The sequence below is a fragment of the Pleuronectes platessa genome, chromosome 12, assembly GCF_947347685.1.
Source record: "Pleuronectes platessa chromosome 12, fPlePla1.1, whole genome shotgun sequence".
Classification (NCBI taxonomy): Eukaryota; Metazoa; Chordata; class Actinopteri; order Pleuronectiformes; family Pleuronectidae; genus Pleuronectes; species Pleuronectes platessa.
Genome location: NC_070637.1, coordinates 25,398,136 through 25,426,114, shown reverse-complemented (window position 1 = coordinate 25,426,114; position 27,979 = coordinate 25,398,136). Strand labels below are relative to the sequence as shown.

Sequence of the window (27,979 nt, the reverse complement as noted above, 5' to 3'; positions counted from 1 at the left end):
GTCAGACTACAACTCCCAGAATCCTCCGCGGTGTGTGTGTGTGTTAAGTGTGTTGAGCGTGTGAGTCTCCTCCTCCAGCTCCAGTGAACGGGACGGGTCAGCTGTGTGTGTTTACGCGGAGATGCTCACAACAAAGGACGGAGCACCGAGGCACGGAGAGCCCGTGTCTGGAAACTCAGCGCCGGGGAGAGTCGCTGCTGCCGCGGCGGCCGTTCGTCGTGCCCTCGCTCCGGGAAGAGGAGGACGCTGAACACGGTGGAACCCTCAATGGCGTCAGGGTTCGATCCCCAGGTTTAGTTCTGTGAGGAGCTGGTGAACCGGGCTTCAGGGAAGAGGCGGATCCGTGTGTGTGTGTGGGTCCTGGAGCCGGTGCAGCGTTAGCTTAGCCCGCTAGCCGCAGCAAGTTGTGGACGGACCCGGACGAGAGGAGCCGAGGAGCCGCAGAGCCGAGGACCCGGAGACACGTCCTCCGGATCTCAGTGAGTCCATGTTTATTGTCCTCTGTCCCCCACATGTCAGGAGGACGAGGGACTCTCATCAGGGGCTGGACCGCATGAGCGGCTCCGGGCAGGGACATTCACCTGCTTTGTCCTTTAGTGAGGGGACCAGGAGCAGAGACACACACAGAGACACACATGCACACACACAAAGACACACATGTACATACACACACACACATCGACACAAACACAGAGACACACATGCAAACACACAAAGACACACATGTACACACACACACACACACAGAGAGACACACACAGACACACATGTACACGCACACAAAGACACACGTGTACACACTCACATACACACAGAGACACATATGTACACACACATTCAGACACACATTTATAAACACATATGCGCACACATTTATACATTTACACACATTTACACATGCACTCACACACATTTACAAGTATGTACTAACACATTTACACACAGACACACACACACACACACACACACACATTCTCTCTTACACACACAGACACACACATAAGCACCTGTTTTGACTTGGTCTTTATTTTATCAGGGTGTACAATCCGAGGCTCTAAAAAGATAAAGCTCCTGGCAGCAGTGACTATATCCTGTAGTGTGTGTGTGCATGTGTGTGTGTGTGTTTGTGTTTGTGCATGTGTGTGTGTGTGCAGAGATGCAGGTATCGGTTCACATCACTTCCAGTCTGAGTGCTGAACTGTCAAAGTGGGGGCTGGGTTGTGTGATTAAGTGAGAAAGGGAACATTGCCTGATAAGGAATGAACCAAACGCATGGACTCTCACCATTAGTGAGTCTTGATCACCAGTTAATGCCCCCCCCCCCACCCCACTGGTTTTGCCCTGGTGGTAAAACTCTGTTGTGTGATAGGTTCTGCTGCTGATTGGCTTCTCACTGACTTCCCTCCTCGGCTGCACCAGGACGCCCCGGGCCCGGGCTCCATTGTTCTGCTGGTCCGTGTGACGAGTGATCGGGACCTTTAAGTTGTTTTTGTTTTGAATGTTGGTTCAGTGGGAACAGTGGAGAAGGCAAATCTTATTCTGTCCCAGCCCAGCAGCACTGGTTTGGATCAGAACTGGGAGTTGCTCACTGGAGTTCTCAGCAGGACGGACAGAGTGGTGCTGATGTGGACACTTCTCATGAAATACAAAATCCGAACCATAACCCATCTTTATAGACATTTTTTTATTAATATTAATCATCAACCTGACTAAGCCACGTGGGTAAAGATGCAGCCTCATCAGTTTCCTGTGTAAACAATGCTGCCCTGTTGTCAGGAAACATTAATAACCTTTTTATTATATTTCAGTGTAAAGTGCCGGGAACACGGCGTGTTTGCACAAACTGAACCCATTTATGATTTCACATTTGCACTGGTTGTGTAGCCCGCAGGCCCTGAGTGTGTGTCCACCAGTGCAGTTTAGAGGCTCGGTTACTGGGAGGAAACTGGAGCCGGCGGCGTCAGACAGGAGAGAGAGAGCTCTGATGTCTTAATGGAGGCTCAGCGCTGCCTGGATCCTGAGTAACCCGGTCTGTGGGGACACACTGAGGCCTCCCGGTCTCAGCCTGCACTGGAGGCTACTGTCCAGGAACAAGAAACACACACATTTCATCGATTTTTACATGTTTTATATCAGTTATGAGTTATAAGGTCCTTTTAAAGGTCAGCATGATCTGGAGTGCTACCGTGCAAATCATTCAAAATACAAAAAATACTGTTGTTCTTCCTACAAGTCTATGAAGTGGACTTTATTTAAAGGTTCAGCAGATGTGTTTGTGCTACACACTGCTTCCATGGTGGAGTACAACTTTTTAAATCAGCAGTGCACAGTGGGCTGAGTTGGGAAAGATGTTGTTGAAGGTGTAATGGGTGCAACCTCTGATTGTGTGTGAATTAAACCACTAATTGTGTCTTTTAGATCGAGGCAACGACGTGGAAAGTGTATTTCACGTCGTCTTTGCTCAGTGGAAACACATGAAACACTTCTGCCAGCGGTCGGTTGGTTCACATCCCCCTGTCGAGTGAGCGTGTTTGAGATTCAAGCCAACGAATCAGAATCACGGGCTGCATGCGTTTGAAACACTTTTCAATCCCCTGATGATGTGTGTTCGTGTTTTGGAAAGTGTTTTTATCTTCACGTGCCTGCGCTGTGCAGTCCGATCGGGGGGGGGGGGTGCTCAGCGGGGATCTGTTGGTGTAATCGTCGGCACAATTGAGCAGCAGCTCCCCCCCCCCCCCCCCCCCCCCCCGGCTCTCTGGTCCAGCTTACTCTCTGCTGGGCTGGTAAACAGGCTGAAGTTTGTGGGGGAGATTACGTCTCTCATGGAAAGTGGGTCAGACAGTGGGCACGTTTTTATGGCCTTGTTTCTGCGAGGTATGGAAGAAGTGTGTGTGTGTGTGTGTGGGGGGGGGGGGGGGCGGGGGGGGAATTAAACCACCAGCGTTTTCCATAGTGTTGCTCGAGGCGCCTCGTGCTCGGTCCACATGTCTTCACACTCCTCCTCTCGTCTAAATCATTATCAGTCAATTTGTCTCCAAAGAGGAGTTCACTGTACAGACAACGAGCTTCCTGTAGGTCACCACACGTCCACACATGAATTATTCAAACTCAGGTTGGGGATCAGTTTATTGTAAAGTACATAAATTATTTAAATATGGACTCTTCTCAGTATAAGCTAAAACACAAGTGTAAGGATTGAATTGTATACGTACAACAATACAATACAAGGCACACGGCCAGAGGAAGGTCACCTGCACAGGAGCTCAGGACAGATTTCACAGTCCTTTCTCTTTGTGTGTGCATCCACCTTCCTCTTCACCGCGTTAGGACGTCTTCATCACCTACGTGGACGCTCTCTACCGGTACCTGGTTTGTAGACCGGCCCGCGTCCGATGCTGTATCGGCAATTTGGTGGTTGGTAGTATTTCTGTTTGGAGAAAATGGAAGAACCGGTTCTTTTTTGTTAACTTTGTTGTCACTGTGATATCATGACGGTATCAATACCAGCATCACCAGCATCACCAGCACTTGACACCAGTTTGAATGAGGCTCAGAGGCTACGACTACAAGCAAGAAACGCTTTAATTCTTTTATTGTGTCTTAACTTCCTGTAACTGGTGTAACTGTGGTCTCAGGCTCCTTTCTCACATATTATTTTAGTTTTTAAGAAACTAGAAAATCTGCAGGTTTGGGACCAAACCAGGGTTTTTGTGAAAGTTCCCTTTAATCTTGCTCTTGTGGAGCAGACTATTAAAACGGTTTGTACAGTTTGTACCTGTCGTATTCCTTCCTTTGCTTCTGTAGTAACACTGAGGTTTCTGTCCTGCTGCCAATACTCAAGTCAGAAAAGTGAGGCGGGGGGGGGAGTGAAGTGAAGCATAGTGAAGTTGTTCAGCTCCTTTAAAAAAAAAAAAATAGCAGTTGTGGAGTCCACAGTCCTGTTTGGTGACTTTATTACTGTAACGGTAAACCGGCTGAATCCATGAATAGCTTCCTTATTTATAAGTGTCGGTGGAGTTCTGGAAAAGCTGTGTTAGTTGTGTCGTGTTCATTTCAGGGTTGTGTAGACACGAGAGGAGGTGGAGCAGGGAGGCTGATCTGTGTGAGCAGCGTTTGTCTTTTTAAAAGCAGCTCTCGTGTTCAAGGTGCTCGGCAGGTCGTTGAATTCAAGCACTTCACAGAACTCTGCTGTGGATTAAGTCTGAGTCGGTTTCTCCTGCCTCTTCGTCTAATCCCAGACTCCACGGTGCTGAGATCAGGACTCATCGGACCATCTGCTGCAGGACCTCTTGTTCCTCCTGTTGCTTGAGAAGTTTATCTGACTGTGGCTGCAAGGATCTGGATGTCAGGCAGCAGGAGGAATCAAACACCTTCCTGATGGTGTTGCATCATGGATAAGAATCGCTACTGAAATCTAAGGTCCTTAAAATCTTTGCACACTATTGTGTAAGTTTCACACTTGCTCCAGTTCCTTAAAAACTAATTGTTAAATGCCTTTGATTCAATTTGACAGTTAAAAGACCTTTTATAAAGTATTCAATTATCTTAAATTCAGATTGGATCCGTCCCAGTAAAGGTTTCTCTAATCTGCCAGCCTGAAGAACAAGTGGCTGCTGTGAGTCTGGTTTCTGGTTACGTGCACACATGAGTTTATGTTTCGGTCGATATCTTAATTTCTCTTTGTCTCATCACAATCCTTCACTTCCAGAAACTCGAAGCTCGGCTGAGGTTTCGCTCATAACGCGTGAAAGAAAGATTTATGCATCTATGTGTCTGTACGATTCTCAAGATATCATGTTTCTGTGGTTTCCTTTTCTTTGTTGTTTGTTCATAGAGCAGCTGAAGCTAGTGATATAATCTGGCACTTTACAGACACACACACACACACACACACACACACACATTCTCAAGCGCAGACATATTTTTAATATGGAGACACAAACCTGTAATTATCAACTCCCCTCTGATCGTGCATGATTGCCATTTCCTGCTTCACTTCTCAACCTTCCTGTCTCAAATGGGTTTGAGTGTACATCCTCACACAGACACAGACACACAACTACACACTCAAACACACACAAAGTGGAGACTATAACTGTCTGACCCCGTGGCTCCCCCCCAGGGGGTCAATGCTGCTGGTGGGTGCACAGAATGGCAGTAATTGCTGAAAACCCATTAAATAATCAAAGTCCTTGAGCTCGATGTAGAAACAGCAGAAAGTTGCTGACTTCTCAAACACTCAGTTCTTAAATGGAGTTGATTACATAACATGTGAAGCTCTTGTTTAGACCAGAGATGAACTGCACGTCCCTCTTCTCTCCACAAAGGTCGGGTCTGTTTTACTTTACAACGTCTTGGAGACAGAAGTGTGAGGTGGATGTTCTGCCAAAACCCAAACTAACCGGGCCCAAGCCTCTAAGCACTAGCCTGTGACTGGTTTGGCTGGACATCAGGCTAATGGTTACAAACCAGGACCAGGTGCAGCACAGTCAGACCATCATGGACCGAGCTGCTCCCCCCCCAAACAGGAACAGGCGGCGACCAGAAACACAAAATCAGCCTCGAGCGCACAGGGCAGAAAACTTTCATCTGTAATCAGGACTTTTATTTGGGGTTAAGTGGGGACATATTTATTTTAAACCACTTTTGAACTATTTGAATTGATTTTCTCTGTCTTTAATAGAATGAGGAGCCTCGGGGAAAATAGAGCAAATGCATTTTTAACTCTGGAACATGTTCATTTATTTGTCAAAGAGACATTAACTGACAAAAAGCAGCAGTGACAGAAAACAGAGCCGGGTTGTTTCCAGTGAAGGATTCATGTTATTATCCCAAACCTCCATAGGACACACTTGCATTGTGCAGCTTTGCTATGGTTACACACACTGACCTCAGTAACAACTGCAGTATTTAAAACAAATTTCAGGTTTATTGCATTTGAAATAAGAACAATTAAAAAAAGTAGTATTTTCTCTGTACATGCTGAACGCAGATGAACGCCTGTCGTTTTGAGCTCTCACACAATCATGCTGATGCAGGATTAAAGGAAGGTCACATTGTGTGTGCAGCACAGTCAGGAGATGGTTGTTGGCACCAGAAGCTTTGTGCATGTGTGTGTTGGGCTGTGCATGTCCATATGAATGTAAAACCATGTGTGGCTCTATAGTCTATGTACAGCATGTGACTGTTTGCTCGTGGACATGCTCTCCTACATGTATCATGATCTGACCCTTGTGTGCTTGTGTGTCTGCACATGTGATCGTGTGCATTTTAGTGCAAGTCTGCTGTGTTTGTGTGTCGCTGCACGTCCACCAGCCGAGCTGTTTGTTGTCTGTGTGCATACGCCAGTCTGTGTTCTTCTTCCCACTGAATCATTGATGAGACTGTAATTCAAACGCTGCCCCTCCTGTTTCCTCCTTCTACCTTCTGTCGTCCAGTTAGCCTCCTCCCAGTGCTGCTCACAGGAAAACCAGTAGGCTCAGACAGGGGGCCTGCCCTGGAAACTGGGACAAGCAGCCGCCAGTTACGAAATGTGCAAAGGACAAAACATTGGAACAGACTGTCTGAGTAACTAACAGGCTTTTCCAGTTATATATAAGCGTTGACATTTAAAATAGGAGTTAGAAGCCCCGGCATTATTTGTATATGTTTTCGGCTCCAGGGCCTCGGGCTCCCACTGAGGACCCTGCGCTCGTGGGAACGGTCCTGGACTCTGTGGAGACGCCGGCGCCTCGGAGCCTCCGGAGCAACCGGTAGTTTATTGTGATGAGTTAATTTCATTCTCAGCAGGAGTTTGGCACCAAAGGGTCCGAGACTCAAGTCTCCTTGTTTTGGGAGGTGATGGAGGAGGTGTTCTCATGCACTGGGAGCTACTTTTGTAAATTAAAAATAATATATTTTTACCTCTGCCAAGGAGATTATGCTTTCACTCCATTCTGTTTGTTTGTTTTTGTAAATTTGGTTGGTGCAGCTCCAGGAGACTGTCGGGCCTGTGTGGTTTTTAACTGGTTTGTGCTCTGGATGATGTTCTGAACTGGTCAGCAGGATGTGACGTGTGTTTTCAGCTGTTAAGGAAACTTCTCCGGGACCTTGCAGCTTGTTTCCACGTGGGTCTGTTTAGTTCCGACTTGTGATGCCGTCCTCACCATGTTCACACCTGCTGTCGACTGCACAGCTTGGGTTCACATTCCTCACCTGGTTCCTAATGTCCGAGTCCTCTTCCTGACCCGCTCCACGTATTTCATGCCTCGCTGTTTATAGCTGATGACTGTGAGTGTTGTTGTGACAACGCCTCGTTGGCATCGAGCCCAAGTGGATTTTTATAATCTGCCCTCGTTGCTGACAATTTATTTTTTCCGTCATAGTCACAGCGATGGAAGATCCTCTTAAAAGTAGCTGAGCTTAGTGGTGACCACTTCAGTGTCTTTGTGTGGGAGCTGTGTCTGTGGCTGGTCCAGTCTATTACCTGGAATCAGATTATTGGTGCATACAATGAACATAGAAACATAAAAGCACAATAAATACAACACACATAAGAAAAGCAATATATATTTACTTCTTATTTACTCACTTTTTCTAATATTTATACAAAGTAACATTTATTTAGACATAAACATATCTAAATAAAAATATATAAAAGATAAAAGAGTAAAAACAGGGTTAGATTGCACTACAGTGTCAAATTGCACTACTCCACAGAGTCCAGACACAACTTAGCAAGGACATCCTGGAATATGTTTTTCATAACCGGGAGGAAATTCAACTTTACGACAGATAAAAAATGACAGATGGTCTGAAGCTAATTAATTTTTTATTTGCCGTGATACAGAGCATGTGTGCTCCATCCGGGGTAAACAGGATATTCATTACACAGTAAGTCGTCTCTTAATCCACACGTCTGCATTCAGGGCGTTTTGCAGACTCTCTCATCCAGAGTGAATTATAGCTCTGATAAACACAACCAAATCATATCCAGTGGGGGGGGGGGGGCTGTGAGATCTGAGAGGTTCACAACGAGCTGAAACTCAAGCTGTAGATTCAGGTAATAACTCTCATGTGTGTTATATAAATATGTATCTGAGCTGCTTTGTCTAAAGAAGTTGAGCTCTGTGTGGTGCAGGTGTGTTTTGATGGAGTCGTTTCACAGAAGGTGCTTTGGAACAAGAGGTGAACTTAACCTCTGACCTTTGTCTCCAGTTGTTCCCCCACCTGGATGTGCCTGCTGTGATTCCTTCCTCACAAGCAATGTGTCACAGGGCTCATGTGATGACATTTCTCCATCCATCTTGGTGTACATAGAGGACCACACACAGACACACACACAGACACACACACACTGGAGATTACCCCCAGGGACCACTGAACATGACGAGTGTATGTCTCTGTGTGAGTGGGCAGGGAGTTGGGACTTCCTGTGTGCATCGACACGCTGACTCTGTGTAAATCTCTCTGGAGCAGACGGGCTACAGGCATGTCTGAAATGTTCCTGTGGCATCCAGTGGGTTTCCAGCTTGAGAAGACACACACACACACACACACACACACACACACACACACACACACACAGACACACACACACCTGAAACCCTACTGTTCTGTTTTTATTGTCTAATCTGCCCTGGAACACGTCAGGAACTCACACTCTGGTCCGTATTGATAAAGCAGTTTTATCAGCCGAGCTTCCAGAGACGTAACTCACACTCCATTAATTCTCTGTAATGTTGCATCAGCAGTGGTTTTCCCTGTCGTGAGGTCCTCGGGTGGTTAGAGAGGCTCCTCTGCATGGAAACGGTTTGTGCCAGTTCTCATTGTGGTTTCATTTCTTGAGACAGAAGATTGGAGTTATTGTGAGATCTGTTGCGTGAATGGAAATGAGTGTGATCGTTTCCCGTTGGAGTCGAGAAGAACCGTCGCCAACCAGATCGAGAGATGGAAAGAACATGAGCTAGTGGCAGCGGCACTCGTCCAGTCAAACACATCAGAACCTTCACGTGCACCGAACCAGGGGCTGGAGCCTTTTTACAGGAAGAAGCAGCTTTGAGATTAGCAGCAGTTCAGGTGAGCAGCCGTTCTCTGGATCGTCTCCTGGTTCTGTCGTGGTGAATCGTCTCTTCTTGTTTCTTGGTGCTCTTCTTGCCGGTGACTCTGGTTCCATGAGGTCCTGTGTGCTGGTTCCATGAGGTCCTGTGACTCTGGTTCCATGAGGTCCTGTGACTCTGGTTCCATGAGGTCCTGTGTGGAGACAGCAGGTTTAGTTCCTGTTTACTGTTTAACTGTTTGGATTCAGACATCAGGGTAACTATTTACACCAAAGGGCGTGGAACCTTTTTTTCCTTTTATGTAATCTGTTAAGTGCCACTAAATTATTAAACACCATTTATCTCACTAATGATGGTTACACAACTGTTCCTGGTCCCTCTCTCTCCTCTCCTCTCCCTTCTCCCTCTCTTCTCTCCCCTCGTTTTAAATTCATTTCCAGTTAATGAGGGAATGACTTGAGATGATGTTTATTACGATTTGTCGGCATATAAATGGAAATGAATTTAATCTCTCTAATGCAGTGGCTGTAACGGCTTCTCTTTGGCAAGGCATCTGTTGTCAGATGGTATTGATGGTGATGCTACTCGTACAGAATAATTCAAGATGGCAGCACCTGTATCTTGATATTTAAGTTGAGTTTTTTTATCCAGTGGGAGGAGGTGGAGACTCGTTCTCCATCTTTACATACAGATCTTAACCCCAGCAGTAGCTTGTCCCAAACAGAGATGTCCTCTCCAGTGAATGTCCTCTGTCAATGAGACAATCCTCAGGACTCATTCACACCTGGTACGATTAAAGCAGAAGGAGGTTGTTCAGCTTTGAGCCGGTCTGTGCTTTGCAGCTCAATTTAAACTTGTCAGTGGTTTTCCGACACATCGACTGGTTCCACATCAAACAGAATGAAAAGTTCCCTTGGTTTGCTTTTCATTTCCTGACTCCTCTCACTCTCACCAAAAGGCTAACGCAGGTTTACCAGCATAGAGGTCATACCAGGCTTTGATTTTTGCAGAGTAGGAAAATGTCTATGCACACAATTCACAATTTACCTTTATCTGAGGTTTCAGCTTCTCGCTCACCACAGAACGTTGTCTCCTGTAGAACCCGTGAATCACACAAACACCAACGCTGTGACCTGCTTTTGGTTTGAAACACTTTGCCCATATTCTGTATTGTGTGTATTCGATATTGTGCGGCTGTACAAAACTGCAATGAGCTGCATGTGTAGCAGATTTCAAACCCGCCTCTTTTAGATCTGTGAGTTTTAACGTAGGCCCATTTCAAACTCGGTGTTTGATCAGAGACGAGAGAATCTGGCGTCAGGTTTGCCCCCCCCCCCCCCCGGTCCATCAGATCACTTTCCGAGTCATCGAGCGTCTAATCTTCATAGTGCGCAAACCAATCCCTGTGCACTGACCCGACCGTGCAACCCTACACACTGGAGCCCAGACACAGGGCGTCTGAAAAGGAGCTCGCGCCCACACACACACGCTCACATATGCAAACAACCGGAGGCCTGACACACACAACACTCGCACTGGATTCAAATCCACACACAACCTCCTACACTCAGAGGGAAATCTTAGCCATAATTGTAGGGTCAGCACATTACTGAGCGTTCTTAAGATGAAATTGTATTTTCAACAATCACTTAAAAGGATGAGGTTCAGGGTGAGGTCCAGCCACTTCCTGTTTTTATACAACCATCAAACCTCCGGCCTGATGAGCTGCATAATGCGTGAGGTTAGTCATCATCTAGAAAAACAATAAAAGAGATTCCGAGGAACCGGAGGAAGCTTTTCATCTCACGCTACTTCCTCCATTTCAACCCACAAGCAGATGTGTGCTGTCCAGAATAATGAAGCTTCTTTAAGTTTCTAACATTAATCACCCGCTTATTTGACATATTACTTTCAAATGATGCTGCGAATGATTAATGACCATGTTAATCTCGTGGCTGCGAGCGGGACATTTACTTATGAACGTATTCGACCTCCTCACAAGTCTATACTGAACAAACCTCATGTCAGCTCTGCTCTACTGAGTCGTTCCCATGCAAGATGACACCTCCTCTTTTCCTAATTTGGGGAAGGCTATAATTTTATCATTTTTCATTGGAGGATTGGTTGTCTTTAGTCTGTGTGTCGGCCGACTGGCTACTAACCTCGGATAAGAGACAAGAGAAGAGTTGATCTTTTGCTCCTGGTAGTTTTATTTTCTGATATTTTATAGACCAAACAATTTGAGGAACTAAGCGTATGTTTAATTAATGTGTCAAGAATATCTGTTTCTAATTTTCACTCTCATCAACTCCATACTTGAAGATAACGTCATGTTGTATTCATCACAAGGCAGAGACACATTTCTCTAGTGTATCATCTTCTGTTGTGAATGGTTCTATAGAGACTTGACTAGAGGAGTGTGATGCTCGTTGTGCTGCTGTAGTTAAACTTGATGATAGATCTTCACACCTCAGTGGAGTGAATATTGTTAAAGCAGAGAAACGCTGTTGTGCTGTCGATGCTTCAGGTTGTGTAGTTCTCGATGGAGGTTATTCCTCCTCGGACACCTTTTCTTAACTGGATTTTATTGATCGCCTCTTTTCCTTGAGGCCATGAGATACAAACACATGGATGTGTTGCTTCTCCTCCACTGAGCTGAATGACCTCCACTGCTTTCCAATCAGGACACAGGTTAAGTGGGCTGGAGATTCTCCTGCAGAGGTTTTGTTAGAAGAGGCTGAGCAGCTTCACATTTCACCTCCTAACATCTACACAACCAGGGACTCTTATGAAGTGTGTAACAAACACATTCTCATTCAAGCAACACATCAAGAAGAAGTCAAATTAATGTAAAACCTAATCACACCTAATTTTAATTAACTAGGAACATGAGTAACATTTCACAGGTCCAGGTCCTTAAATGACAACAGAAGATTTATTGGTGCTGGTAAAAAATTAAATGAAAAATCAATTCAATTTTAACAGCTCACATTATTCAAGGCACTTTACAGAGTAAGGTTGAGACCTTACAATATTTTTGGCAGATTAGATAAATTAAACGAATCCACAGTACAGACAGAACAGACAGAACAGACAGAACCCAACCAGTGGAAGTAGAATCCAGCACACGTCTTATCTGTCTGTGATCAGAGGAACCAACCGTCAGGAAGGAAGCAGATATCAAAACCCTGAAGAGGGGGGGAACGGCAGCGAGCAACTTTCTGTTTTTGGAAAATATTTTTGCTGTGATCTTTTGAAGAACGCTTGTGGTTCTCCGCTCAGCGAGGAACCGCCGGGGACCTCGAGGCCTCGAGCTCACTCGCTGCTCTGGGAACATGAAAAGTGAGAAACCAGTAGAAGCCTCAGCGTGTTGGAGGAAGCGGTGAGAGCCAGTGATGCTGGGACGATGAGGTATCTGATGACCTTCTTGATAAAGGGCTCTCCTTAAGATCACAGCAGCCTCCAGTAATAAGACAAGCTCCCCCCCCCCCCCTCGCTCTGGCTCCTCATTCTTTCACACACATGCCTGCACGGACCAAACCACTGTGATCCACGGTCGGCCCACTTTGACTCGACAGCTACTTTGAGCCCAGCAGGCGGAATATCAGTATCCGAGTGTCACAACAGAACACAGGACATGTGAATACACAACTCTCTTGTTTCTAAACACATTCTGGAGACAGCTCATCAATTTGCTAACATGGGATCAAACCATCGCTTTCAGGGAAAGAAATATGAGAAAACCCAAACAGGACGGTTTCTCTTTTTAGAATCCTGACACTAGATGGAACAGATATTAGTAAATAAAATTTTAACCGACAAATAGTCCTGTCTTTTCTACAATGAGCAGGTGCTCCACCTGAAATCACTCCACAGGCCCAGAGAGCCAGAAACATGTCAGCTTCTGTTATTATTTATTGATCTGATGACCCAGTTTAGCAGGAGGATACCATTACCACTTTCCAGTAATGAAGTTGTCACACCGTGCAGGAGGTCCCGGCTTCTCTTTTCTTTTCTTTTGTTTGTGCGTCGCTGACCTGGAGTCTGTCTGGTCTATCTGCTCTGACACAGTGTGGCTGCGTTCGATGAAGTTTTTATAGCAACGTGATTTTGTATCACACAGTTTTCTAAAATGTTGTGTTTCTGGCAAATCATATTAATTTGTGACAACTCAATTTGTGATAAAAGCTCACAACCATATTCTGAAGTTCCTACATTTTTGTTTCAAACTCAAAAAGAGTTATTTTTATAGTTATATTTATGTTTTTTTTTCAATTATCCGATCTTATCTTTCCTTTGACCCGAATGTTTATTCATCTGAAGTAACAGATATAGCTTTCTGTGGAAAACCTTTTTCTTAATGAGCTTCCTCAACCTGAAGATCTTCTCGCAAAACTGTAAAGTCGATAAACTCAAATTATAACCGTCCTGTAGATGAAAGTTAACAGTAAAAAAACAGATTCATAAATCCCACTTGTCCTGTGTGGGTGTCAGGTACAGGCCGTGTGGTCACATGACACCTGAAGCCTTCAGGCCTCAGGTGATGTTTCTGCTTGTGTTTCAGAATCACACCTTTCACCTTGACCGCGCAGTCGTCTCAGCAGATCATCGAGCTCTTTGTGAACGACCCTGTTAGAGGATCTTTTGACCCATTTCTGGTTCCTGACCCACGAGCTGAGAGATGCCTCCTTTAGTTGAGTTGTTTGTTCCCACAGAGCTGTTGCCCTGTGATCATGAAAGTGTGTCATCCTTTCAGTTACCATAACTCTACCCTTCAAAGGCAGCACTCACTGTAGGACTCAAACCTGCAGAGCGACAGGGTGGATTGATGTGGGCTCTGTTTCTCGGTCACGGCTCGTGTCGCTCTCTCACATGTTCCAAATAGGACAGTTTGACATGAAGCTCTGCCACTCAGCTGGTGATGCACTGAAGAGAAGAAGAGCAGCTGCTTCCGTCTCGACACCAGGACGAGTGCATGTGTTTCTTCACTGCACAACATTTGTTTGTCATGTGTGTGTTTGCTCTCTTGGCAGCCGGTGGGAGTGGCAGGTGTCAGAGGGCTTGTGTGAGTGTGAGGTTTGTGTTCTCGCTGTCAGCGGCAGGTTGTTACACACCGTGACCCCGGCCGGCCGAGCCAGCCTCTCTGAGCCGGAGCTATTGTTGTAGGACTGTGTGTGTCGGTAGCTAAGCAGCAGCTGGCACGCAGCCACTCCGACTTCTGTGTCATGCAGACTTGCAGAAGTGGAGACACAAACACACACACAGACACACACACACACACACACACAGTATACACATACCCATACAAGTGATATTTATTTTAAAAACAGAATGCTTGTTTTTACTGGTTTCTCAACATGAATTGAGCAAATAAATCAAAGGTTCATTTAAAGGAAGTAATGATGTCACTCAAACTGGTTCTTTCCCTCAGACTCTGCAGGTCGTTGTTACTGGGCTAAGAAATGTTTTCACATATTCATGGATGTGTTTGTAATTTAAAGAGAATAAATAATATATTCAGAACAGATGGATTGGCTGCATGAATCACATGACTTTGTTAACAGCACATCTACACCAGTCGGCTCAGCGTCTCCTCCTTCTCTTTTGCATCCTGAGATATTTGTGTGTCTTTTGTTATTCTTTCAATTCTCTATCCACTGTGTGTTACGTCATCAACTCGTCCACTCGCTCGCTTCATTCTCACTTGGACGTTTTACTCGGAGGCTGACAGGAGGAGTTCCTCTCCAGAGCAACACAGTCTGACATTTGCTTTCTCACATTTAGCCTCTTCAGAAGATTCACGGCCAAATGTCCGGCCCTCAGTTCATCTCTGTGAGAGCAGCTCAGGAGGAGTGACCTGTGCTGGTGTGTGAAGAACGAGGCGTGTGCTGTGGAATGGAAGCTTGAAAGCATCTGAGTGATAATTCATGATTCTGTGCACATGTTCAATAACAGGAGCCACTGCACTCAGACCCTTTCTCTTCTCTTCTGGTCTCCTGTGTCTGGATTCATCGGTAAAAAATCAATTCCCCCGGCGAACAGCTCCCTGGACACTGCTTACCATGCACAAGTGTGTGTGTGTGTGTGTGTTCTCTAATACTGCATGGGATTAACCCCTTCTGTCAGGCAGCAGGTGGGACTCAGGCTTAGAACACACCCGTCTCCTCGTCCCCCTCCTTCCTGTGGACGTCTCGCTCGTCCATTTTGCTTTTATCAGCCACCAACTAGAATAAGAACCTCCCTCCTCCTGTGTTCTCTGTCTGAAAGGAACGTTTCCACCACAAGCTAATTTCTGAATTTGCTGGATGATCTAAATCAAGCACTTGTCTTTACTTAAATGTGATTAAGACGGTGTGATGTCTCTCCTGCTGTTTCTCCCCCCCCCCCCGCGCTGTGTGTGATGAGGCTGTTTATAGTTAACAGTCACACGGAGCTGTGATGAGATGAGCTGAATATAGAAGCTCTCTGACGCTATAACACTCTCTGGATCGACTCCAGGTGTTGTGTCTTCAGGTGTGAGGCTGTGATATGTGTGATTGTGAGTTTGTATGAGCAGGTCGGTTTTCCAGTTTGCAGGTGAGGCCTTGAACTCAACATGCAGCCTGGTCTGATGAATCTACATTTCTGCTCAGATACACACGTCCGGGTCAAAATGTGGCTTTCAGTTCTAACCCAACCTGGGTTGTGTGGAATGTTCAGGCCTGGGGGGCGGGGGGGGGGTTGTTTTTGACAGATCGTGAATCTGAAACTACATCAATCACTCAACTAGTACGTCTTATTGAATTCTTATGATCTCTAGTATGAATGACACAGTAAAAAAAGCTTCTCTATACCAGGAAGCCCTCTGCATGAACCGGTCTCTGCTCGGCCTGGTTTGACTGTGTCCGTCTGCTGTGGGGGGGGGGGGGGGGGGGGTGAACACAGCCCCTGGTCCCCACCCATCATCCAAACACTGCCCATGCTTTATTCATGCTGTAGGAGTTAGTTTCTGGAGCTAGTTCTGCTTCAAGCCAGGATGTGCAGCAGTGACATGATGTTATTGTTTGCAAAGTGTATTTATAGTCTGCTAGCGAATGGGAGAGGTCGAGCTGGAAAGGTCAAATTACCCAAATGATGTCGCTGGTGCATGAGATCCTCTTCATCTGATCGTAACAGGAAGTCCATCCTCTCCTCTTTCTCATGCCTCCCTTCTTCACATGCTTCCTGTGTCAGCTCCTCTGCTGGATTTCTCGTCTGTTCAGAAATATGATTTGTGTGTTTGTGTGTTTGTGAGTCATCCTGAGGTTCAGACAGATACTCAGCTGATCTCAATCATGACCTTGATGATCAGATTAAGATATTTTTATTTAATCCTTCACAGCAAATTCTTGGGAGGTCAAGGTGTGTGTGGGTGTGTCTCCACTTGTCCTGACTCAGCAGTTTCAGCCTTTTCGAGTCGATCAGACTGTTTGACGGGATAGTTCAGTTCCTGTTTTCTATTTTTACTCTTAATATATTTTCCCTTTGTTACTGTAAACTCCAGCAGACGGATATAAACCACCTGCTTCTCCAGAGTGAGGAGCTTTGCTCACAGACAAGCACGACACCTCAATAGCTTGTGAGCTTTAGGTGATGTTTAGACTTTGGATTGTGTAATTTCGCAAAGTGAAACATCGTGTGGAATCTGTATTTAAATGTATAAATGTGTTATTTTAAGATAGCATGTTGCACCCTCCTGTTTCAGGTCCAGTTGAGTAACACTAATCTTTGTGTTAATCCTTTTCTCTCCTGTCGCAGGGCACGACACCCGCCGCGAGAGACCGACACATGAAGCATGAGAGGCTGGAGCTGAGGCTCAGCTGACCCTTCCCCTTCCTCCTCCTCCTCCTCTTCCCCCCTGGACCATTCGATCAGCACCTCCCTCCCTCGCCCTCCTCTCCCCGTGACCCTGTCGGATCTCACCCGCCTTTCCTCCCCTCCTCCTCCAAGCCTCCATCAGCCGTGCCCAATGTACTCACCGGAGCAGGAAAACATCTCCACCACCACCTCCACCAAAGTGCCAGCGAAGTATGGAGAGCTCATTGTGCTGGGGTAAGCACTCATTAGACCCAGGAGATACTGGATGTGGATTTATATCAATCCAGTGGCTTAAATGTGAAGATATGTGACACTCATGTTATAATGTTAAGGTCTAAATAAGAAGGAATTGAAGGTGATGTGCTCATATTGAGTTGATAATCTTTATTATCATATTCCTCCTCTTCTAAACAAACGACAAGCTTCATAATTGCAATAACCGTTAACATGTCAAACTGTCAGAGACTTAATATTCGTGGAAACAATCTTTATTTGTGGTTTATTCCGTTTGTCTTGGATTCAGGTTGGTCACAAAGTCAAAAGAGACAAATTCTGCTCATATTGGTTTTAACTTGTGCATCTTTAAGCCTTTAAGCTTTTACATAAACAAAAACAACTTAATAAAAACTGTAAAAGCATCGACTCAGACGCTCAAACCTGATTCTCTTTTCTGACATTGTTCTACTGATACACACAGGAGCCACTGTTTGATATTAAACAGGCTTTGCTAATGTTTTAATTCCAATGAAATAAACACAACTTTGTAGACCTCAAGTAAACACAATACACAAAGCGTTTTGTAAAGAAACTCTGAATTGGAAACATAAACACAAACCACAGTGGTCCTTAAAGGCCCCAGCAGTAAATCATGTCTGAACAAAAAGATGCATTGTGTACTCGATGTGACTTGTGTTGTTGTTTTGTTCACTCTGGGTCAAAGACTGAACAATAGATAATCATCACTTTATCATAAATAGAGGTGAAGAAAGTAAAAGGAGCTGTTGTGATTCTGTGGTCAAAGACAAACACTCAGGATTTACTTCTTCACGTCTTCTAACGAGATGAGACGCTTCAGGAGAAGTGTTGACAACACGATATGAAGAAAGATCCAGAGCGTCCAGTAGAAATGCTTTTCAAGACCTTAACATAAAAAACTGGGATATTTCCGTCCAGCTTCACGGGGTCGTGCACGAGATGAAGCTGCTCAGTTTATCACGAGACGTGTTTTGACCTGAAGCAGCAGGGGACACTCGTCTCAAGCTCCTTGGACCCGTCCTGCTCCACAGATCTGTCCTGACTCCAGTCCACATACTCAGCTGTAGGAAAAACCTACGACCCCACCCCGCACCTCGAGCACACAACACACACACACACACTTTCTCCAATAACAACCCACAGTGAAGGACTTCCTCTATCTGTCTGTCTCCTGTCTGTTTCCCAGAGGACTCCTCCACTCCCCGTCCCAGCCCACTCCGCAGAGGAATGCAGATGTCGGAAAGACTCCTTACACGCACAGACGCACACTTTCCTGTGCTTGTACAACGCAGCTATACACAGCGATACACACACAAACAGACACACATCTTTTCATGTCCAACACAGACTGGTTTCCCAGCTGAGTCACTGGGTTGTGCTGGAGCAGTATTGTCAGGGAGACGACTGTGGAAATGTTCCCTAGTGGAAAAAGTGTGAGCAGTAACTGCAGCTCTGTGCCTTTACAAGGGAGAAGGGAGAACTCCAGTTTTCCGCTCTGCTCGGCTTTTTCCGCTCCTAGTTTTTGATTCTCGGTCGGGCCTTCAGGTTTTAACAAGTCAACAGGGGCCAGTTTCTACTTGATGACACACTGAGCTACAGATAAGGCTTCATTAAGTGCAGAGAACACTTTTATACATATTAATACAGATGCATTTGTGTTCTCTGTGGCCTCAGTGGGAGTTGAGCCCTTAACCTCATAGCATCATGGAACGAATCCATTACTCTAACTCTTCCCAACATGTAGTTATCAAACCCTCTGACAAAGAAATGGAATTGAGGTTTTTTAGATTTTGCACTTTAAAGATAAACTTTATTATAAATAGCCTGAAACACAAATACATCCAGATATTTAGATCTTCAATCAATTGTCTAAAGAAAATAAATATACATTTTAACATAAATATACCTCTTTTATGCATTGTTTACTGTTTCAAATATATTTTTTCATATCTGCAAACACAAACGTTATGAAAGGCTCTTATTGGCTGATCTAAATGGTTCTGGCTCTGTGAAATATCAGCTATACAAGGTCGAGACAACATAGTGATGAGGAATCTAGAGTAAAACTACAGTAAAGTGGTTGTAAGCTGTAGTCTGGAGACTTTTCTCAGCTGCTAACTGAACGGTGACAGTGAAATCTGCCTGGCTGCAGTAAACTCCTCACATCTGGTTCCAGGAGCAGACTGGAACAAGTGCTTTGATTTAACTGGTTCCTGTTTCACTAAGAGCAGACGTGCAGAGGCTAGCGGAGAAACCTCTTTAGCATGTAGTGGAGGGATGTGTCTGACCTCCTCATTGTACCCTGTGGTGATAATGGTTTAATCCAGCGTCTCTGTGGAGGATCTGTTCACAGGAACAACTAGAAAAGCTCTGAGTAGATCACAGACCTGGAAGTCAAATTCAATCAAGTTGCACCAAGTTACACACAATCAAAGATCGTGATACAAAATATTGTCCATTGACTAAAGTTGCTTTCCAGCCACACAATGTGTTTTTGGTCAATGAGACATTTTAACGTTTGTTGAGTCTTTTTAACTTTTTAATATTTGTGTTTTCAAGCACGAGCACCATCACCTGCACAACCTGCCTTTATGCTTTTATAGGTTTGCTTTTTAAGTGGGAGCTTGTTGCTGGTGTTTGGAGGGAACATGGACACACACACACACACACACACACACACACACACAAACACACACACATTTGCTTTTAATCCTGAAGAATACACTACTGTGCCTGTGCACACAGACTTTTTCCAGCTTCCTGTCTCGCAGTATGAGAAACGTGTATAGACACACACACACACACAGACACACAGACACACACACAGACACACACACAGACACACTAACTTATTGGATGGGATCCATGTGTGTACACGCACACATCACTGCCTCCCATGGGAACCTGGGTCTGAACCTCCAGCCGCACTTTGAGCTCTCTCCAGCAGATGGCCCCGCCCTCTCTGTGGAATCGAACTTCCCCCTGGTTACTCTCCTGTCATGGTTACTCCTTCCCAAACGTTGCTGTGGCTCTGTACTGGGACCATAGTTACTCTCCTGTCATGGTGACTCATAAACCGTCTCGTTGTTCGATCCCAGCAGCCCGGCCCTGTCTGTGGGCCGGCCGTCCCTCCGTCTCTATTGGAGGGTTTAGTTCAAGGATCTGATTGGTTGAAGACACGTTCCAGCTGGGCTGAGGTCCTGTAACGTTGAAGTCACGTTCTTCTTTACTTTAATCACCTTAAAAACCTGGGTTTATGACGTTTTTACTCATTTATTTTGCTTTATTTCCTCATTTATTATTGTTTTATATTTAGCTTCAACCTTTAAAAAGGAAAGCTAATTAATGTCAAACCCTGAGCCTGCAGAAAGTCGTCCTGCAGCCGGACACGTTGTTCAGAGGTGTAACTTCACGTTTGTGTCATCAGACCCCGGTTAGAGAATATTAGCAGAGTCCATAACTTCAGTGGCTTCTGGATTTGTCATAACAGCGTTAAGGTAGATAGCAGGGTTAATGTGTCATGTTTATAAATCTGTGGTGCTGCTTACTGGAACATCACATCCACACTTGGGATGGCTGATCGAAAACATGTGTGTGTGCAGTAAGAACCTCGACACACACACACACACACACACACACACACACACAACACACACCAACTCAGCTGCACATTTATACCTGGAAACACAAAGGACTAAATTCAATTTCTAAACTAATTGTGCTTCTTTTAAAATCACTCATGAATATTGTTTGTGTAGATTGAGATGAGGTTTCTTGATTTGTGTTCTTCTTGTTGCCTTCATATCTCGACTGCAGTGGGTCTGTCCTGAGTCAGTTCTCAGAAACGCACAAACACACTTGTGTTAAACCAAGAGGTCGATGGAGTTGATGAATGTTTCTGTAGTGTTTTCTAGCTACAGGCTATTAAAATGGACACACACACACACACACACACACACACACACACACACACACACACACACACACACACACACTCACAGAGACACAACAGGCCCGCTGCTGTTGGGAGTCACAGAGACTCCATTCTGTCGGGGGGGAACGCCTCTGTTTATTCTCCTCTCCTCGGCCATGCATCAGACTCAATGAGTCTCTGTGTGTGTGTGTGTGTGTGTGTTTATTTTCTCAGCCCTTTCAGGGTTATGTGTTGAGGGCTTTGTTGTTTAAAGACACACAATTTGCTTTTGTCAAACTGCACAAGTGAAAAGTATAGGCTGCTAATTGTATGTGCGCACCCAGTCCTGGACCGAGTGCACCACAGTTTCCAGTGTATTATACAGCTGCTCAGACAATAATGCCCTGTTGTTTATTGTTTGTGTGTCTGTGTGTGTCTGTGTGTGTGTGCAGGTACAATGGCTCTCTGCCCAACGGGGACCGAGGTCGACGTAAAAGCCGTTTTGCACTTTGTAAGCGACCGAAGGCGAACGGAGTGAAACCGAGCACAGTCCACGTGGCCTGCTCTCCACAGGCAGCCAAGGTGAACACACACACACACACACACACACACATGTGAACACAGAACTACACACATTACAGGATAATGGGTGGGTTTTTATAATGTTTTATTTTTAAACTGGAAGACGCTGCAGCTCCATAAGAGAAGTCAACCTGATCGGTCCAGTGGAAATGAACTGGGAAGCACATGTTAGTGGTTAGAAGTCCGTCCAGCAATCCTCCAATATCCATAAGAGGTGTGTCAGGATGTGTGTAACATCTGTACTTAATGGATTCTCACACACACGCACGCACACACACAGACACACACAGGCCAGGCTTTTAGCTGAGCTGCAATAAATTAAAGCGTCTGGAGGAGGGACCGTCCCTCTCTGTCCACTGGGTGGTCCTGATTGACTGGAAGGACATGGAGTCTGTCTCATGTCCCTCTGAACTCTTCACCCGCTCCCCCCTTCCTTTGTCCTTTAGTCTGTTTAAGGATCAGTGAAGAAACATGAGACGTGTCTCTGATATGAAGAATCTTCCTTCTGTACATTTGAAACTAGCTCGTTAAGGGTGAAACCTCCTCTGAGCAGCTGATGAGGAGTTTGATATTAGAGGTCAAAGGTCTTTTTCCCGTCTTCTTCACTTCCTCTGTGCTCATCCCCCCCTCTCCTCCTCCTTCTGTCTCAACAGGCCATTAGCAACAAAGACCAGCACAGCATCTCCTACACTCTGTCTCGGGTGCAGACGGTGGTGGTGGAGTACACCCACGACCCCAACACAGACATGTTCCAGGTAACAGCTCCATCACCTGAAGCTCTACAGACGAGTTACAGCCGTTAACTTCATCGCTGCACTGATGTGTTCAGATCAGAGGGTTTCAAACTTCTCCTCAGTAAAGCAGTGATATTTGTTTAATACAAACATTGATTCACTAATCGGTAATTCAGCCTTCTTTTAATTGTGTTAATTAATAACTGGTGTCTAGCAAATAAAACTGATGACTCATCTTTCATCTTAGTCGAAGAGAGAAGGTTTTATCTCTGGATGATAAACGTGTTTGAGTCTGTTCTTCAGGGCTCCAGGTTATTATGGGATTTGTACAAGTTAGAAGTGAAGCAGCTGGAAACTTCTCTCTGAGGTCACCTACCTTTATAGATTCTATGTTTAAAACATCTGCTTTATCTGCTGGTGGAAGAATCCAGATAATAATTCCTCAGAAAGTTGCACCTGCATGTTGTTGTCGTCTTATTTTGTTCTTTTTAAATATTTGTTCAGCTTTAGTTTCTGTAGTTATTATTCCATCATATCTAGAATGATTTCTCTCTGAGCTGATCTTGACGTCTGGTCCGTCTCTCTCCACCAGATCGGGCGATCGACGGAGAGTCCCATCGACTTCGTGGTGACCGACACGGTGGCCGGCAGCCAGAGCAACGCCGACACGCAGTCGGTGCAGAGCACCATCTCCCGCTTCGCCTGCCGCATCATGTGCCAGCGCACGCCGCCTTACACCGCGCGCATCTACGCCGCCGGGTTCGATTCCTCCAAGAACATCTTCCTGGGGGTGAGCTGGTTCTTCTCTGGTGCCTCAGACACGTGAGGGCGAGTGAGAGAGTAAAGAGCAGAGAGAAAGTACTGAGGAAAGAGAGAGGAGAGCTTGAGTTCTGGTAAATCTGAGGAGAATGTGTCATTTAATGTGAGAAGCAAAACATCATTCTTCTGAATTGACTCGTTGTGATTCGCTTCACATCTTCTTACAACATGTGGATATTTAATCTAAACCCTGCTGCCAGGTCTTCTCTTGTATTGAGCTCTACACCCTCAGATGTTTGTGGATTAGAATATAAAAGGTTCCAGGTCCCGAGTCAGCTGAGTGACACACATCTTACATTCCACTTTGTTCCCCTCAGGAGAAAGCTGCTAAGTGGAAGACGGCTGACGGCCAGATGGACGGGCTGACCACCAACGGCGTGCTGGTGATGCATCCCCGACACGGCTTCACGCAGGACTCCAAGCCGGGCGTGTGGAGGGAGATCTCCGTCTGCGGCAACGTCTTCACCCTGAGAGAAACACGCTCAGCCCAGCAGAGAGGGAAGATGGTGAGAGGAAACAGAAACTGATCTACTGAAGAGTTTTGTCTTTCGCACTCAGGGTTTGTTTCTTTAGATTTACCTACATGAAAAAGTGCTGCTCTGTAAGGAAACTTCAAAAGAGTTAGATTCCAGACTTTGTGTTAAGATGGACAACATGACAGCTCCTGAAAGTGAAACCACAAATTTGATAATGGAGATGCGTGGTCATTTATATTTCTTTCCCAGTCGTCCCTTCACCTTCACACTCTCACACATTCAGCGGGGGGGTCAGTCAGGTGATGGAGGTGCTGCTCCATGATAACAGGCTGTCAGAGCTCTGTGTCACTGGACCTTGTAAGAGGATCCTCACGCTGACGTCAGCCTCTCGACCAATCGCAGCCCTGCATCCCTGTGGCTTGTGTTCGCTCGGATCAATGTTGTTGCTGATGTGTTAATTAGGTGTTTGTTGTACCTTCCTCTCCATCTCCCCCCCACAACACATCATCATCATCATCATCATCTTCGTCTCACAGTCACAACTCTAACATGAATCTGGTCTTTATCTGACTCCCACATGTTTTCAAGTCTCTCCAGTGAATGCACTGCTCTCTTATCTCTGATTGGCCGTGAGCAGCCACAGTTCACCGAGTGTGAGCTCCACAGACGTCTCTGATTGGTTCCCAGTGGGTTGATGGTTGTGATCATCTGTTGTGTCAAAGCACAGACTCACACTGTGTTGGGTGATGGAGCATGAAGAGGTTTCATTGTTGGGCTGCATGAACTCTCAGTGAAGTCTGTTCCCTGTGTGCAAATGTAACAACACAAACTGTAACAACTATAAAACTATAATTCACAAATGTCTTCACTTACACTTGCAGCCCAACTTAAATTGAATCACATGTGTGTGTGTGTCTGCAGAAACACACACACAGTCTCTACTCTGTAAACCATGTGATCTCCTTCATGAACAAATCTGAAAGATGTTTATTGGTGGCGGCACGGTGTTACAGCGGTTTGTACCGTCGCCTCACAGCAGGAAGTCTCTGGAATCAAACCTGACAGCCGGTCCATTGATGCTGATGGTTGTTCATCAGCCCGGTGACACTTTGGTCACATGTCCAGGTTGTCAGCTGGGATTGGCTCCAGCTCCTATAATATATATATAATTATATAACAATATGATTTCACCGGAAGTATCGAGTCCAACTGCTTTAAACTTCCTCCCCCCCCCTCCCTCCCCTCCCCCCCAGTGCCTTTGCACATGCACCGCTCTCTAAATGTGAAAGTGCTCTGTGTTAGTGAAGGTTAACATCTGAGGACTTCCTGATTGAATGGGGGGGGGGGGAAGAGTCGTCTCAGCAAGTTTTACAAAAAGCCCTGGAGGCTGACGTGTGTGCACGTGTGTGCACGTGTGTGCATGTGTGTGCATGTGTGTGCATGTGTGTGCATGTGTGTGAACAGAACCTGAGCTGCATCATCGCCTCTGATCTCAGGTCATTTATAAAACATCCATCATGAGAACAACACGTTTATTTTAATATAAATCTGTAAAGATCAGTGACGGTTCTGTCACAATCAGCTGTTTGTGTGTGTCTGTTTGTGTGTGTTTGTGTTTGTGTGTGTGTGTGTGTGGACAGACTGTGTCACTTTTGCCAGCAGGGCCGTGCTGGTTGCCCTTCTGCAGTTTGACACAAGGTTGATGCCAGTGTAATTACGAATATCTTACAGCGCACCACACACAGACACACACACACACACACACAAAAAACACACACAGTGGATGTTATGAGGGTAAAACGTCTGAGCTCCTGTGATAATATATATGTTAATTAAAGCCTTTGAAATGAGCGGCTGTAGTTTAATTAAATTATAACTTGTATTATTATAATAATAATAATAATAATAATCAACTCATTCAAATCCATCTGGTTTTTACTCAGAATGACGTCACTGGAGTATTTTACCTCATTTGGTCCAAAGTGGAGAAGACTCGTCCTCGTTTAGTGACGTGTTGTGGAGCCGCTGGTTGGCTGACTGGGAGAGAGCACTGGTTTTACTGGTCGGATGTGGATGTGTGGTGTTTGATCAATGTGTCGGTGAACGTTCCCGTGATGCGTGAAGGTTAAAGGACAGAACATGTCACCGGTGGGGGCCTCAGCAGAGGGTTGATGTCGAGCCCCGAGACTCAGTGACCTCATCGAGAGGTCACTGAGTCATTTCTCCTCCTGCTCCTCCTCCTGCTCCTCGTCCACACTGTCCCACACCTGCAGATCCCCTCAGTGTCTGATCCTGTTGATCTGAGCTCCTCCTCAAGAGCTGCAGGTTCAATACATGTCCCAGCATCACCCCCCCCCCCCCCCCCCCCCCCTCCTGCTCCTCCAGTTCACTCATGTCTTCTTGCCTCCAGCTGTTCGTCCTCCCTCCATCACTCAGCTGCCTGAGGCCGGAGTGACAGCGCCCCCTGCTGTGCTCAGATGAGTCCTGCAGCTCAGTGTGAGGCAGGGAGCACTTGTTTTATGCATCTGTCTGTTAACTGAACTGATTCTTCTGGTCCGGGTCATGCAGGGGTGGAGTTTATCCCTCACAGCTCGATTCAGAACAATAATCTAAATGAGACAAAGTTCACTCGTGACTTTACTGATCTGAGCTGAGAATAATTTGATAATTGATTTAACTGGTAGATAGAAGATGAACGTCTTCATGTGGTGTCTCTGACCTTCTGTGTCTCTGTGTCTCTGTGTCTCAGGTGGACACTGAGAGTCAGGAGCTGGTGGACGGCTCGCTCATCGACCTCTGTGGAGCGACTCTGCTGTGGCGCACGGCTGAGGGCCTGGCCCGCACCCCCACCCTGAAGCACCTGGAGGCCCTGAGGCAGGAGATCAACGCGGCGCGCCCTCAGTGTCCCGTGGGCTTCAACACGCTGGCCTTCCCCTCCATGCGGCGCAAGGACACGCCGGACGAGAAGCAGCCGTGGGTCTACCTCCACTGCGGCCACGTGCACGGCTACCACAACTGGGGCAACCACCGCCTGGAGAGGGAGGGGCGGGAGGGCCGGCACAGGGAGTGTCCCATGTGCCGGACCAAGGGCCCCTACGTGCCGCTGTGGCTCGGCTGCGAGGCGGGCTTCTACGTGGACGCCGCCCCCCCCCACTCACGCCTTCAACCCCTGCGGCCACGTGTGCTCGGAGAAGACGGCGGCCTTCTGGAGTCAGATCCCTCTGCCGCACGGCACGCACACCTTCCACGCCGCCTGCCCCTTCTGCGCCCAGCAGCTGACGGGCGAGCAGGGCTACGCCAGACTCATCTTCCAGGGCCCGCTGGACTAGACACTCAGCGGGGGGGCGCTCAGGCCGAAAACAGGGACCTCCTCGGATTTGTTTTCTTTCCTCTGCGGTTAAGACACAAACTTTTTTCTGGACTTTTTTGTCTCTCTCTCATTTTTAAGTGACCTTTGTATTACTTTTTCATGAATGACGACAAAGATTTCTATATTTTCACATGAAACCAGAGACACAAAAACCAAACAAAGACCTGCTGGGTCAAAACCTTTCTGTGTTTGTTTTCTCGGAAAAATGAACTTTTAACAACAGTATTTATCGAAATAACTAACGTGCGGTTTTTATTCATGTTTATTGTTGCAATATCCATCTGTGTACATCTCTTAGAGCTAATTTAAACAAAGATGTTTATTTATGGTCCGTCGCTTGGTTCTTTATCCGTCAGATAAACGTCTACGCATTTTATTTTGAAACTTCAGCCTTTTGTTGGATATAAAGTTGTTGGTGTGTTCTGAGGGTTCCTTCTGCGTCCACCTCTCAGATCTGTTTGTGGTATTTAAACACAGCCTCCTCCTCTGGTGTGCTCCCACTCTGTGTGTGTGTCAGTGTGTGTCTGTGTGTGTGAGTCAATGCTCCAGTTGCACGTCTCTCCCATCAGGCGTCACATTCAAAGCAATAGATTTGGAACAGAAAACCTCCTGAAGCATTATGGGAAACTGAGTCTTCAGACATCCCTCCCTTTAAAGTGCGAGTGAAACGTTTTCTGAGGGTGAGTGAGATTCTTCTTTTTTTTTACAGCAGCTATGTAGCCAACGTCACACAGACTGTAAATAAAACAAACATCAGTGTGAAAAGAAAAACTAACACAAACCGTCTTTCATAGTTTAATGAACATTTACTTTGACCTTTAATTTAGTTCTGGGTTTTATGACCTGTACTGCAGCCAGCCACCAGGGGGCGGCCGTGATGATTTTGCTTTATTTTTAGTGTCGTCTTTATACACAGTCTATGCAGACACACACACAGACACACACTCTATAACCAG

General features: G+C 46.0%; 1 protein-coding gene across 1 annotated transcript; it reads left to right on the top strand.

Moving 5' to 3' along the window:
* Positions 1 to 92: 92 nt before the first annotated feature.
* Positions 93 to 27,809, top strand: LOC128453234 (E3 ubiquitin-protein ligase pellino homolog 1-like). Its single transcript, XM_053435996.1, is given in 8 exon segments — positions 93 to 479; positions 16,815 to 17,108; positions 21,495 to 21,624; positions 22,278 to 22,379; positions 22,951 to 23,148; positions 23,495 to 23,683; positions 26,403 to 26,798; positions 26,800 to 27,809. Coding segments are annotated over 7 exon segments (1,281 nt in total). The 5' UTR covers positions 93 to 479; positions 16,815 to 17,025; the 3' UTR covers positions 26,983 to 27,809.
* Positions 27,810 to 27,979: the final 170 nt, after the last annotated feature.